The sequence below is a fragment of the Lolium perenne genome, chromosome 2, assembly GCF_019359855.2.
Source record: "Lolium perenne isolate Kyuss_39 chromosome 2, Kyuss_2.0, whole genome shotgun sequence".
NCBI classification, from domain to species: domain Eukaryota; kingdom Viridiplantae; phylum Streptophyta; class Magnoliopsida; order Poales; family Poaceae; genus Lolium; species Lolium perenne.
This window is the reverse complement of record NC_067245.2, coordinates 291,960,810-291,976,205: the sequence shown is the minus strand read 5'-3', so window position 1 is coordinate 291,976,205 and position 15,396 is coordinate 291,960,810. Positions and strand designations below refer to the sequence as shown.

Here is a 15,396-nt window from a genome sequence, read left to right as displayed (position 1 = left end):
ATATCAACACGTAACCGATACGAGTCCAAGTATCGTTCAAGCCAAATCTCCAACAACTATAAGACTTTTTTTGCAAGCTAAATTAGCTTGCCAAGACGTCGTACTATACTAGTGAACGAAAGTAGTACAATTTAGGGAATTTTAACACATATCGGACTCTCGAGGTCATTAATGTCTAAGAAAAAAGATCCATAAACACGATGATTATTTGGTTGACTCAGAATCTAACTCTTGGCGTGCACATGGAAGAGTCTGTGGACAACGACCCGGTTTAGCTTGGTTTGAGCCGGCTCATTCACTAGGGTTCTTAGAATTTTCGACAAACTCGAAAACAGATTTCGAAGTTTCAGAAAAATAAAAGTTATAGTAAAATATTTTATGTTCTCACGGTATTCAAGGAAATTTCGAGCTAAAAATGTTGAGACCCAACCATTGTGTAGTCTTGATTTTTAACTATAACAATTTTATAGTATGGGTTACTGTTTTTCAGAATGTTGCCCAATTTGAAGTTTACAATAAATCAGTACTACATTTGTTCCATAATATAGAATATTTTGGAAAACTAACTTAGTTTGGCAAAACGTCTTACGTTAAGAAACAAAAGGTTTATATGGTTTCCTCATATGCTAGAAAAAGGTGATCTCGCTTTCGCAACCATTTAAGAGTTTGGAATGTTTTTCGAAGTTCATTAGCTTGGCTGCACTATATGCTTGCAACTTGCAAGTGGCCTCCGAGAATAAGATACTCGCACATTTGGCAACAAACTATATATCGCCTCACCATCAGGATGTTGGACACAATTTACAAGTGAGTAGGGCGATTGAAACATGTATCTACTGTGTGCAACTGAACTGCTTGATGTAATGTAAATGAAGTCATGGGGGTGCCCTCCAATATTTTCATTCACATGGTGATTGACAGAATGCGCTTTACTAGAGACATTAGGTTGTTTTTTCAGTTTTTGTGGAGGCATTATGCTGTGTGATTATATATAGAAAGTCTTTCTCGAACTTTACTATCTAGCATAAAATTGAAACCCTATGGCCTTAAGTGGGTTACATTTGTGTATTGTTGTATTAAGTCACACTAGGTCTACTTCATTGTAGCTTATTCCCTTTTTTTTGCGGGGGAGCTTATTTATTCCTTGCCATAACGCAACCAATCCCAGAGCCAACTTGAACTTCCGATCAGTTGAGCACATGGCTTTACTTCCTTTTAGTTCAAACGAGAATAAACTATGCACATTTCTTTTATTTTATCTTCACATTTCTTCATTTTGGGTTAATGCATATCCGGCAGCGGGGTATAATCTAGTTCTGGTTAAATGGAACAGGAAACAAATGAATTATTGTTTTAATGAGAAAGGGACTATTCAATGCTTGTATATTGATTGCTCCTTCGGTAATACTCCACGAACATCATTATTTTTTTGCTTAATTTTTTGCGTCGCACGATAAACATTTAAGACATGATTTTTTTTTTTGTAAAATAAAACTAGCAACATTCATGCAGCATGAATATACCACGTTATAAAAAAATCTTAGATACAAATTCGAGGCACGCCTCAAGAAAAAGAAGACAAATCCATAAAAATGAATAATGCCACCAACAATGCAGCTAGTAATGAAATGGTACAGAATCCACTTACAGAATGACGTGGATCAAATCATAAGGATTTTTTTTTGCGGGGAAAAATCATAAGGATTACATAAACCTTGAATCGCGTGAGAATAGTATATGTGTATTGTATGTGTGCTTTGAATTATTTCAGCTCTTTTTTCATAGGGTTTTCTATTTCCGTGCCCTCAGGTCCTTAGTTGTACTCAGTTTTTTCTCAGCTCCTTAGTTTTTCCTCAGTTTTTCCCAAGTCCTTGTCTGAAACCCGCAGAAGGAGCTCGGACGGAAGGAATCCGTTAAGTTGACCATTCCGTGCTGACGAGTGGGGTCGTGTCGTTTACGGGGCCGCGTCGTGTGGGGCCGTGTCGTGTGGGGCTGGTAGGAAGGGACCGCGTGGGACAGGACGAGACCGTGTTTGTGTGGCCGTAGCGTGTGGGGCCGTAGCGTGTGGAGCCGTGTGGATCCGGGACGTGGGCACGAGTGGTTTCTGTCTCTTTCGTCCAGATTAGCAGTTTTCAATGTACCTTTTTCCTCTCTCTTGCTCGATCTCATTCATATTTGATAGCCCAAATTGGTAGCAAATCTAGAGCAGCTTCTACTTCTGTTTTTTAAGACCATTCATTTCTTTATGCCTTCGTTTTTACCCAATCAAGTAGGAAATCTAGGGCACAAATCCAGAGAAAATATAGGATAAGCTGCATACAGCAGCCAACATAGAATAGATATATTCACGATAGATCCAACAGTAGTACCGATAGATATAACATAAGCTACATTTTACATGAATTTAAGCTGCTCTACAGATAAAGCAGTCACATACAGAGTGCAGTAGGCACATTCAACGCCTCCAGGTAGCGCCTGTGACTCGCCTGGAGGTTGCGCAGGTGAATCCCAAGTGCTTTGTGTTTGGCCATGAACGCATGCACGTTCACGGTCGTTCCAACTCTAGCGCCGCATCTGCCAATGGATCCAGCATGGTTCACCGGGCAGTTGAAGTCGGTGGCGCGGAGCTTTCTGTTGCAGAAGGGGCGCTTGTAAATGCCTCGAGCAAAGGGGCCATCGTAATGGCCGGACTGCAGCAACTTGAGGACGTGACGAGTCTTAGTGTGGAAGGACTGCTGCCGTCATTTTGTCGACGCCGTCATGCTCTGCACCTGTCACGTAGCACCAAAGATGGTGCAAAAAACACGGAGTCAATTGCAACGATGATGGGACAGAGAGTGAACAAAGATCATGCATGATAATATGGGCTCGAAAAAAAGAGGTAGCCTCATTTACATTGGACACACTTATATCCAGGATTTGAGTCAATAAACCAAAGATCATGCACAACAAATTTGTACACACCAATTGTTTACTGACCAAACCCTGAATCAATTTGTGCCCAAATATTCATCATCATCGGCACAAATATTAAACAAAAGCAAATCACAAACACTAATAACGCAAGATCTAACACAAAAAGATTGAACTAGGAACAGACGAACCCTAATAATGCAAGATCTAACACAAATGGATTGAACTAGGAATAGACGAACCCTAATAACGCGAGATCTAACACAAAAGGATTGAAATGGGATAAGAACAAGGGAGCAAAGGGTTACCTCCGGCTCGTCATCGACGATGCTGGTGTCGTAGGGGTTCTCCGGCGCGACGTACGGCACTGGTTCGTACGGGTTCCAAGCGACGGGGCCCTGGACGGTGGTGGCGGCCGATGCGCCGGCTGCTACGTTGGAAGCAGCGACAGGGGCCTGGACGGGGGCAGCGGCCGATGCGCCGGCGGCTGATGCACCAACAATGGGCATCTCATTCTTCTCCATCGCCGGCGGTTTTCTTCGGTGTTTTTCTTCGGTTGTGGAGAAGATGATGGGACAGGAGAGGCGGTTGCAGTGAGAACGTGCATCGAGGGAGAGAAAAAGGGCTCTATAAAGACGAAGGTGGCGTGTACCGCAACACGCGTCCGCTATGCACGGCTGCAGCGTGCACCACGACACGAGTCTAACCCTGGGACGTTTGGTGTACTCAGTTATAACCTCGGGCCTTATATAGAAATTTTATATGTACTCAGTTTTCCCCTCGAGTACTTAGACTGACAAGTGCAATATACTCAGTTTTAGCCTCAAGTAGCTGGTCAACAGAGAGTCAACAAATGAGTATCATATCTAATTGAGTCATTTCATGCGCAAAAAAGATCCAAAAAAATAAAAACATAGTGGCACCTACTCATGGAGTCTTCCTACGCAACCTGCCACCTAGAAAACCTTAACAAACATATATAAATCAAGTTTTACCACAAATTGCCACTTCAGAATCACTAGTGTAGCTATGAAGATGCATGGTTTTCCACTCAAACCCCTTTGCAAAACATCTTCCCCAAAAACATAGTTTGTCTAAATGATGCCATAATTGTCACACTCATGTATATTTGAATTGCAAATAATTTGATGTAGCCCAATATGAATTATATTGTACAAAACACGCATTTTTCATTTTTTAATTCTTTTGTTTGAATCCCTTAGTCTATTTACTATTTATGTGCCCTTGGATTCTTAGTACTACTCAGTTTTGCCCTCAAGTTCTGTCACAAATGCTCTCAGAAGCCCAAACTTATCCTGATTGGTTAAGCCGTTGTCACACGGATCGACTCCACGAACCGTTGATCAACTGATCTAATGGGCAGTATACCCCTCTCCGTCTCTTCGTGGCCACCCCTGTCTCTCTGTCGGTGGAGAGTGCCACCCCTCTATTTATGTGCAATAACGAGTTTGCCACGTAATATAGTTTGCAGATTTCGGCGAATGCATTATTTATCACCCCTCTAACAATCATCAACTATCTTTAGCTTTCATTTTCTTTTAGGGAATATAGTTTGGGATATAGTTTTGGTACTTTGAAACGGCCCAAAAATTGTATAATTTTGGTATAAACATGAGGCATACATATTTACGGATTTCGGTGAATGCATTATTATCACCCGTATAACAATTATCAACTATCTTTAGCTTTCATTTTATTTTAGGGAATATAGTTTGGGATATAGTTTTGGTAATTTGAAACGGCCCAAAAGTGGTATAATTTTGGTATAAATATGAGGCATACATATTTGCGGATTTCGGTGAATGCATTATTATCACCCCTCTAACAATTATCAACTATCTTTAGCTTTCCTTTTCTTTTAGGGAATATAGTTTGGGTTATAGTTTTGGTAAATTGAAACGTCCCAAAAGTGGTATAATTTTGGTATAAACATGAGGCCCTACATATTTGCGGATTTCGGTGAATGCATTATTGTCACCCCTCTAACAATTATCAACTATCTTTAGCTTTACTTTTCTTTTAGGGGATATAGTTTTGGCATATTTGGGGGATTTCGGTGAATGGATTATTTGTCACCCCTCTAACAAATATCAACTTTCTTTAGCATCCCAATATAGTTGGTAATTTCGGTGAATGCACACACTAACTATGAAAATAACTACAAGTGCATGTAACTGAATAATGGATTTGTAACAAGGTATCCCTTGTAACAACTTCTAGCGCCTGGTGAGCAATGATAAGAATCCGATCGCAATTATACAACAGAAAAAACAACCAACCATCAGATTAGCTTGCTTTTTTAACTCGATCAACTGCCTTACTGCTTGTTCATTTTCTTCAGTTCTCCCTTCACTTCCACCAGTCCTGCATTGGGAGCATTAGGCATAATCGGAACGGCTCCTCTCTCCGCCGCATTCTCTACAGCAAGTCCCCCCCCCCTCCCAAATTGCGCTCCCCAATAGCGCCAATTGATTCCTGCAATTGAAGCCTCTTAACGTACACATCGATCCACTCGAAATGCCTGCATTTCTTCAGGATCTGAAAACAACAACGTGAACCCTAAATCCCAAATTCGAGGGAATAACAAGAGAATCGAGAGAAAACAGAGAAATTGGAGCGAGATCTAACCTTATCCCCTCTCTATATGGCAAGCTCTCGCATGCAAGGAACTCACGTCCACGGTTGCCGTTGTCGTTCGTCTTACAGATCGACCGCTTCAGAGGCTCCTGGCATGGGCAGTCATGGCATCTTGTCAAAGGCACGGGTCAATACTGCGGCCATGAAGAACGGGAGGTCGAAGAGAAACTAGACATCACCCGCCTCCCGGAGAAGGGCTGCCGCTGGCGGAGAAGAACAATGGGGCGCGGGGAAAGAAAGGGGAAGCAATGGCACGGGCACGGGCGCGGGGCTGGCTCGGGCTCCCATTTTGCAACGGTCACCTGGGTAAGCTGTGGGTCCGGCGCTAACGTGGACAAGTTGTGGGTCCCACGATGATCTGGATAAGTGGAGACGTGTCCACTGCGGGGCACCAACAGCGGCCCCACTTGCCAGCACCAACCAACGTCAACTAAACGGGAATCCTTCGTCCGAGCTCCTTCTGCGTGTTTCAGACAAGGATTGAGGAAAACTGAGGAAAAACTAAGGAGCTGTGAAAACTGAGTACAACTAACGACCCGAGGGAACGAAAATAAATAATCCTTTTTCATAACTTTTTAAAACCTCGTGTTTGTGCCTACGTCTTCCAGACTTCCACATCCTGGAAGAATATCTAACTTTGGTGGAAATTGTTTAAAAAAGGTTTGAGTGAGGTTATATATTATACCCTATATAAAGGGTGGCTGATTTAGAACGCTCCCCTTGAACGAGCTACTGTTTATGGCGTATTTATCCTTTCATTCATCCACTGGTTGTGTGACACGTCGTTGCAATTTTTCTGTTTGGTACATTGACTCACTCCAGGGCTGTTTCCACTATTTTTTTCCAAAGGGCTACCGGATACCGTTTTTTTTTTGAAACACAATATATTAACCAAGCAAGCAAGCCGCCTCATTAAAAACCTTCCAGTCCCCTTAGGTACCCTGGTAAGGAAAAGAGTGCGTCAAAAACTTGCTGCTACGAATCCAGGAGAGTTACATCATTTAGTACAAAGGGGATAATAAAATTTGGAGAAACATCAGTCCACCTTAGAACTGAATTTGTACTAAAAGAACTTCTGGCTAATTCATGAGCTACCTTATTGGCCTCTCGACTGCAATGGACATAGCGAATCAAATCAAAGGCTTGGGCTTTAATAAAACACTCTGTGAAAATCGCTGCGGATGGATTCCAAATTTCAACTTCTGCATTACAAGCCTGTATAAGTTTTTTTCCAAATTTCAACTCCAGGGCTGTTTGCACTATTTTTTTCCAAAGGGCTACCGGATACCGGTTAATAGGCTTTGCCTCTACATATTGTTGAGATCTTTCCGGTTACCTTTCTTTCCTTCACATGTTTATTCACTTTGGTCAAAGCGGTGCTAAGACCCCACTCCCACCACACACACGTCATCTCTCTCTAGATTTTTCCCCCACGATCTCCTTTATTCCCACCTCCCTGGCCGACCTCCATCTCCACCGGCCATGCCCTGGAGCTTCACCCTTGCCGGCGGAGGAGATCGACGCGGTGATGTGCTAGAGACGTGGGAGTCGCTCTGCTGGTGGCGGCGTCATAAGGGAATCAGTGGAGGAGATCGTCGTGGTGCTGGATCATGGGGAGGAGGTCTGACCTGATTGGGTTCATGGCGCAGGAGACCTCCTCCGTGCCCGGTGGCTCTGAAGTGGGTCGGTTCCTTCGTTTGAGGTCGTCGTTCAGGCGCTCCGGATTCTCAACAAAAATGCGTGTTTGACGGTGCCCCGACTCACCGGCTGGTCTTCCGTGTGCGCGCTGTGCATCCGCCTCGCAAACGACAGTCTGGAGACTTCGCATCTCAACGCAGATGTAGTAAGCTGCTTATCCCCTGTGTATCCCTCTCCCCTTAATTCAGATCGGAAATAAAGAAGCAGAATTAAGGTGCTTCTCCCCCATGTATCCCTCCCCCTTAATTCAGATTGGAAATAAAGAAGCACCATCAACGAGGCATGCACAGGGAGCAGTGGCAGCGGAAACAAAAGGCGTGAAGTTGTGCTTGCTTTGTGGTGCCCAAGAGTTTATTTCCACCGGGTCTGCCAACAAGGAGGTAGCTGAATATAGTGTACGAGGGTTCGTAGAATGCCAGCATCCTGTTCCCTGCATCCAGGATGGCATCACCAGGTGCATCCATCACGGTCCCCTCTCGTGGAGGTCGAGCCTTGCTGTGATGTGGAGCAGGACGGCCACTCCATATCTTGGGTGAATAATCCAGGTAGCCCATATTATATACCCTTTGCTGATATAGTGACTGTTTCCTGAAGTTGTTCCAGTGGTAGAACTGGGCTAAACTTTCAGTATAGTTTTATTGTGCCCATTCATTATAACGTGTTATCCGTGAGTTGTCAATTTTGCATGTGTTTCACTCTACGGACAAAGAATGAACCTAGGTGCAAGAGGTTACATTGTTCAGGATTTTGCAACCAGTCAGCTAGGGTAAATGGGGAGTAGTACTGCATGTGTCCACCCTGGATTGGTGAGAGATTAAATTTTTTGCTACAACATCCACGACTGTAAATTTTAAGTGCTTGAGCCTACCTTGTGGTGATGTACTGCAAGACACACGCAATGTCTACTGCAAGGTAATAACCAATAATTACTTAGCTCTCACAAATTCCCATGGATTCGTTCTTTGGAGATAAATAATAGATATATGGTCGTAAAGTACTACTCCCCGCTACTTTTCTCTTATGAAAATTTCAGAACAGGTAATGGAATCGTTGGTTTAGTTAGGGTCTCCCCTTGACACAAATGCAACTGCTTAAAATATATCCCCATAGCAGTACAAGTAACCATGTTACTCCTCCAATACTGCTTTGCCTTCTCTCATAACTTCTCGGCATCATGCTCCATTTCTCATGCTTGAATTGGCTAATTTATAGCTTGCGTAAGATCCTTATCCTAAAAGTTCATGCGCATGATACTGCAATTCATATCAGGGTTTAAATTATTCTTTAGGAGCAGTGCTTTAAGTAAGAAGCAGGAAAGCGTTTCACCTAATATAGACCCTGATTCTTTGTTCAAATTACAGTGAACATGACCTCTCTTTTTTGTAACATGAACTTCTGACATTGGTCTTGGATCTTATCGAAAAAAAAGTTAGGACCTCTCTTGCTCTGGTGATAATCATATTTCTTTTTCTGTAGGATTCTTCACGTTCTGCTACTTATCAATTTTTTGAATCACATTTGGTGAACCCGAGTGTTTTACTGGTTTATAAGTTTTCTTCAATTTAGCAGTACTAATTAGTAATTAACATGCAAATGTACCAGTTAAATTATAAAGACTTTCTTCAACATACTGTTAGGGTAACAGCTAAATGATGTAGATTCAGTTGTTCATATGGAGAAAAGGCTAGACTAATATGGTTTCCTAAGACGTGTCTTTATAGTAAATGATTGGTAGCATGATCATATATTTGGTTTGGAAGCTAGCACTGTAGTTGGCATTAAAAGTGAGGCGATCTTGGTTAGTCTATCAACAGCCGACCAATGGGTGCATGCATATAATAATTGTTTGGTGAGTTGGGCTTGCCTTTTACTACTATCATTTGTGTCACTCAAGTAACAATTTTACTAGATATGTTAAACTGTTACAATTTGACCAAGCGATGAATTAAACTATTATAATTTTACAGATAGACGAAAGAGTTCAAACCTTATAAGGTATTTGCCTTGAAATAAACTTTTTTTTATTATGCTAAGATTGTGCGGAGCATACATATAGTTCACCATGAACAGTTGCAGTTAACTTTTTTTTCCTTTCTTTTCCTGATATTATGTGTACTATTATCAGCTACGGTTTGCTCATTTCCACTTGCTTTTCCTCTGTATGAGACATTAATCAAAAATCTGAAGTATGCTCCTCCTGATTATGGTTTGTATGTCTTCGATGCAGAGAGAAAGGGTGGACCATGGTGGTTAATCTTTCCCGTGTTTGGTCTTCTGTTCTCTTATACAATCTTCAGTCCTGGGAGGGGCGTTTCTTCACTTTCCAGTTGCAAGGTAAGAGATAGATTTATTGGTTACTTTGTGTTAGGCTCACGCACTTATTTCTTCAGTTTTCTTTTACATGCACTTATTTGTTAATTTGAATCTGTCTGGTGGCTTATGCATAGGTTTAGGTTGGTCAATCTAATGTGTCTCTCCACACTCTCCAGCCTTCAATTTGTACCAGTGTTCATGGCTGACTGAAGATATGATGGTGCAGGAAACCTAGAAGAGTAGCAATGCAAGCAATGTTGGTGAAAGATTTTGTACCTCAAGGGTCTCGGAGGAATGTTGTTGTGTGTGTTTCCTGGATCTGGGAGACCATTGATCACCAACAAAATGTCTATGAACTGGGTTCATTGTCGTTGACCAACTACTACCTTCTGAACATTGAGGTACTCGATCCCTCCATCATTTACCTACATATGAGGTCTAAGCAGTTAGCCTGGCCTTATAATCTAATTAGTTATCAATGCTTACTCATCCTTTAGATAGCGAAAACTATAACAGTGTATACCTTTCAATATTTTGCAGCTAAGTTAATATTTACATCCTTGATTTCGGCATCATTGCTTGCTACCTGAATATTAACATCCTTGAATTTGCCACCACCTCCTGCACACAAAATGCATGCATTTAGCTTGGAATGTATGCTCTAATTTTTTTATGTAGCACAACTAGCAGTAAGTTTCAGCCTATAGTGCCACTAATTATCAGAAGATATGATGATCGTTTATACAGGATCTGCCCGGCCCAAATGCAAATAGCAGATCACCCATACAAGATCAGAATTACATAGAACACAAAAATCGCCCAGGTTGTACTGGACTTGAAAACTTTCCTCTGTATGTGATGATGCGCTGCCATGCAGAGGAAACAATTTTCTCCTATCAGATTTCCAGCAAGGCATGTGTATTAATTGCATACTGTATTGTCTGCTCTTATGTTCATTCACTTCTTTCTTTTACTGTCAGTTTCAGATATTGTTGGAGTGGTGACGAGATTAACTGATCTTATCTCCATCAAAGACAAATCTGGAACCAAAAAAAGGTATACCTCCTCATCGGTAGTATATTTCAAACTAAGTTACATTGTTGCACTCATCAACAAATCTGGCCATCACTTCCGGTGCAAACAGCGTGAGAAAGAAGACCTGCCAAGGAATTTCTCGCAGATAAACAATAAGGCTAGCTTTACTAGGTGACCGTCTAACATGCTTATCCGTTGCACACTTCATATACAATTGTAGCAAACCACTATTTTGACAGCCTATTCTTATTACAGACGCTGCTATGTCTGCACATGCAACACATGACCAGAACAAGGAAAGAAGGCAGCTAGGAGACTACAGACATGCCTTCTTATCAGACAACCAGTTTGTCAAATTTTGGCTTCAAGGTCCTGATGTATAATTAAGATATCTTATTATGTAGTGCTCCTTAAAGTGGACGCATACAAGTGGCGCAAACTTTGCCATGCACCTTTAGAGACTTTGTAGCCTGACAAGAAATTGGGCCACTTCTCAATTTATCTTACCATAATACCATGCTCTCCTACATGGTTCGCTGCTAACTATTTCATCTAATATAAACAAAGCATTGCAAAGTAAATTTACCTTGCAGATGCAGTAGCGAGTAGTATCAGTCCAACTCAAGCTCATGTGCGGCATTCCTGCTCTGACCACCTGCCCGCTCACCAGGCTCCTCTTCCTAAATCTCAGCGGAGCCCCATCCCAGATTTCTCCTACGTGCACCAGATCCATGCTCGCGTCTGCCATTGCCACCCTCCAAATCTCATCCCACCGTTGTTGCCCTCCCCTTTATAGCTTGATTCAGAGGAGCAAATGAAGTAGTAGGTCAGGGTTGGCACGATAAAGACCACAATCTGAGAAAAATGGTACAAAACGGCCAATTGCTAACAACAGTGGGCATATATAAAATTGGTGTTACGCACTCCGTAATTTCGATTCCATGTTCTACCACATATTGCTTCACAGTAGGCATGCAGGGAAGAATAACATACCCGTTAGTTGCAGCTCAGCCTGTACTTGGTCGAGGACACGGACACCCGCCAGAAAAGCCACCGAGGAAGTCCGCAGAACCAGCTCTACCAAGAACCTTCCTCTGGCCAGCTTCGACGACACCCGCGGACCGACAAACTTAGGTACTATCCTCCACAAGCAGCCTCCAAGAAAGATGAAATTCCGGCGGCAGAACCAGACAGTCAGGCCAACCGCGTCCGCAGCGCCACACACGTCATAGCTGCCGACACCGACCGGATCACCAGCGCCATCATCGACATCTCATCGGACGAAGAGGAGGGCGACGCACCCTACTGAGGATCTCCACCTCCGCAGCCTCACACAGAGCACGCTTAATTTTGGTAAATAGAGGTGCCGCCGCTCTCGATCTGCAGCTGTGCGCAGCCGACCTACAGAACGAATTGCTAGCAGCCAGGTGTGATCCCCTTTTGTCTACAAGCAAGGTGTCTGAATGTCTAACAGTCCCTTACCGGAGCATCCCTTGTAAATATTAGTGACATGTAATGTAATGCAGTCTGCCGCTGCGAGACCCAGACCCTCTAACACAACCGCTAACAGGGCATACGCGGTTAATCTTCTGTCCACCGACTGCCGATTAATTCAGACTTAGTAAGATTTTCTACAGACAAGAGGACACGGGCGCGGCGTGCACCGCGCCAATGCCTCCTAGTATATCCCAAAAGCTAGACCTAATTCGATTCACCAGGAGCTTGCAAGTGCTGGTCGATGTAAATTTATCAATAAAAAGAAATTAACATCATGTAACGAGAGTGATAATCCTGTACGAGAGAGAATGAATACAACTATCGTATGTCTAGTATCAAAGTGTATGCATACAGATCGTTGGACTAATTAATCGTATAATGGTAGAGCTACTCTTTGGCCGCGGCTTTGGCCTCGGCGGCGACCTTGTCGGTGACACCCTTGGCGGCGTCCTTGGCGCCGTCCCATGCCTCCTCAGCCGCCCCCTTTACCTGCTCGCCGAGGTCCGTGGCCTTAGCCGCCGCCTCGCTGGTGCCCTCCTCGGTCGCCTCCACGGCCTTGTCCGTGTCGCCCGAGACAGCCGCCGCCGCCTCTGCCACGCCCTTCTTCAGCTCCGCGGCCACCCCCTTCGCGCCCTCGATGGCGTCCTCAGTGGCATCCGCAGCCTTGTTGTACTCCTGCGGCATACATATGCGTGTATGTTAGCATATGATCTAAGAGATCAATTAAGTATCGGCGTACGCAAATGTAATCCACATGAAGACACGATCCAGTCATGAACGAACACTTGCTACACATACCGGAGACGCTCTGGGTGGGGTCTGCAGGCAGAGGCGGCCACCGGTCACGGTGCGGGGACGAGCAGCCAGGAAGGATGGCCGTGGAACGGCCTTGCCGGCGGAAGTGCCGGTGAGCACGGCGGCACCTGCGGCTCCGAGCAGCACGGAAGAAGAAGCCATTTCGATATGAAAAATTGGATGAGGTTGTAGTCGCTGATGGCCTGTGTGAGGTTCTGTACTTGCAGTAGGATGGGAGAGGGCGAGAGGAGCAGTGCTGATTTTATAGGCCGGACGCGGAGGGGTTGCCGCCGAGGTGGCAGGTGACACGTCGAGACGTGATCGCTTGGGTGCATGAAGACAATCGATGGTCGACAAGGTTCTGTGGTCCGGCCGTGCGTGGAGAATCGTCGACAAGGGTTTTGTGGCGCAGCGGCCACGATCGAAAAGTTTCCAATAAAAGCAAAAAAATTATACTGTACGTTGACAAGGATTTGCTGCACCCATGCTAGCTAGCTTGCCCACCTTTCCTACGAACACACATACTTCGGAGCGGATCGAAGAACCAAATCCTGATGTGCACGTTTTTTTTCTTTCGAAATTCCACTAATCTATTAAAAAATATCAACAGTAGTATAAAGAGATCTAAAAGTAATAGAAATTACATATAGGTCTTTGGATGACCTAGCAACGACTACAAACACTAGCGCGAGCCGAAGACGCGCCGCCGCCATCGCCCCTCCATCATAGAGCTAGACAAAGCTTGTCGTAGTAGAGCTTGTTGTAATAAACAGATGAGAAGTCGTTGAGCTAAGGCCACGAAGAACCAGCACACGAGAGCAGCAACCATCGACATTGATATCGAAAGAGACTAACCTGAAAACACACCAAACACAAAAACTGACCAGATCCCATGAGATCCGCCAGACACATGAGTCCACGCGCCCTCTGGCGACGCTACATGCACCACCAGCGGGACCTTATTTAGACTTCAGGACGTAACCGTCGTCTCAACATCCCGAAGAAGACACTGAAAATAGGCTAAACAAAGAGTGGAAAACCTCCTGCGGGTGAGAGGCCCGTGGTCCGCCATACCTTCAAGGCCCAAGGACACCGGAGGCGGAGCGGACCACCGGCGTCACCGACGAGAGGAACGGAACCCTAGATAGGTTTTGGTCGTCGCTTACCGGTCGCCTCTCCTTAGCTTTCGTACGTACCGGTTTGGTTCTCCCTGATGTCCATGTTTGAGGGTTACATGCGCATCACGTCACCAAGGACCATGCCCTATAACGAGGGCCCTGAACCATCGACATAGGCCAAGGGATCTTGGCATACACCTATGCCGATGGCATCCCTCGGCATATAGCGCCCTTAGTAATGACCTAGTCGCCAGCCAGCCGCAAAGCCGTCGACATACAAAAGCTGTCAGTATATGTACTTCTCCAAGCATTCTATATGGTCTTCGGAAAAAAAAAATAACAATATTGTCCATTTGACAGTGGAGGCGTGTATGCCGGATTACATGGACACGCAGCACGGTCTAGATGGCTCCCACGCACGGTCATATGCCGAGGGCTGGACCGTCGGGCATACCTAGGGAGATAAGCCAGAGGGCCAAGGCCAACTTGTGGTGGCTTCCTGGCCATAAGCCAAGGACCAGCGTGGGTATTCCTTGCAATTTAGCACGGTTTTTATGCAACATGTCATCCTAGCTTCTGTGAAACTAGTGTGTGTATTCCTTGCAATTTAGCCTGGCTAGGAGAGCTCCGTTTTAAGGTGTCAAATCTGGCATCGCCAAGCTACCACCACATGCAACATATTTTTGTTCTTGTGAAACATTATTTTCACCTCCACGTAAAAATCACTCAAAGATGTTGCAAGGATTCGACCACTTTACCACAACAAGAAAATCTTGATAGACACAACAGATCCCGGCTAGTTACAACAAATACATGAAAAACCATGCAAAGCAAACATACGGGAATGACATAGACAACAACGATGAAACATGTTTGCAGCATCTATCTTTGGCTGACTTCAGAAGAATACAAGATTGGGTTCCGGAAGAAGAAAGAATTTGAAGACCTCAAAGATTTGTTACTCCCGTTTGCGACCCTACTGGCTGCGGGGAACGGCATAACAAACTTGTCGCTGGCTTCCGACACGCAGAGCTTGCGTGGGTCAGCTCCTCCGTGGAGGACACTGAAACATTTTGCTGAAACAAGATGTCATACGCAACAATACGCGCAAAAAAAAATCATCAATTTCATTGAACTCTCAACGCCAACATTTAATGCACTATGCTTGGTCAGTCCATGCTTGCTGGCAATAGTCCTTCCGGTATCTAATTCACTAAGCATGTACCAATAAATCCCCCACACACGCCATCTTCCTTAAGCTCGGTGTGGTGGAGAACCACTTCTTTGAGCTCTGATTCACGATCCATCTTGATTAGTGGTGGAGAAATATTGTAATTTCATTTTATCTACAACCGATGAGGAGGATCTC

General features: G+C 44.3%; 1 protein-coding gene and 1 long non-coding RNA gene across 2 annotated transcripts; one reads left to right on the top strand and one right to left on the bottom strand.

The window, feature by feature from the left end:
* The first annotated feature begins 9,436 nt into the window (after positions 1–9,436).
* On the top strand, positions 9,437–11,178 carry LOC139836176 (uncharacterized). Its single transcript, XR_011752750.1, has 5 exons — positions 9,437–9,603; positions 9,809–9,983; positions 10,563–10,638; positions 10,727–10,788; positions 10,873–11,178. It is a non-coding gene; the product is annotated as an uncharacterized lncRNA (long non-coding RNA).
* A 1,245-nt stretch (positions 11,179–12,423) lies between these two features.
* Positions 12,424–13,158, bottom strand: LOC127336259 (uncharacterized). The gene is made up of 2 exons (XM_051363051.2): positions 12,913–13,158; positions 12,424–12,789 (listed from the first exon to the last, which is right to left on the bottom strand). Exons 1-2 carry the CDS (start codon positions 13,069–13,071, stop codon positions 12,502–12,504), a joined length of 447 nt encoding a protein of 148 aa, XP_051219011.1. The 5' UTR covers positions 13,072–13,158; the 3' UTR covers positions 12,424–12,501.
* Between the last annotated feature and the right edge of the window lie 2,238 nt (positions 13,159–15,396).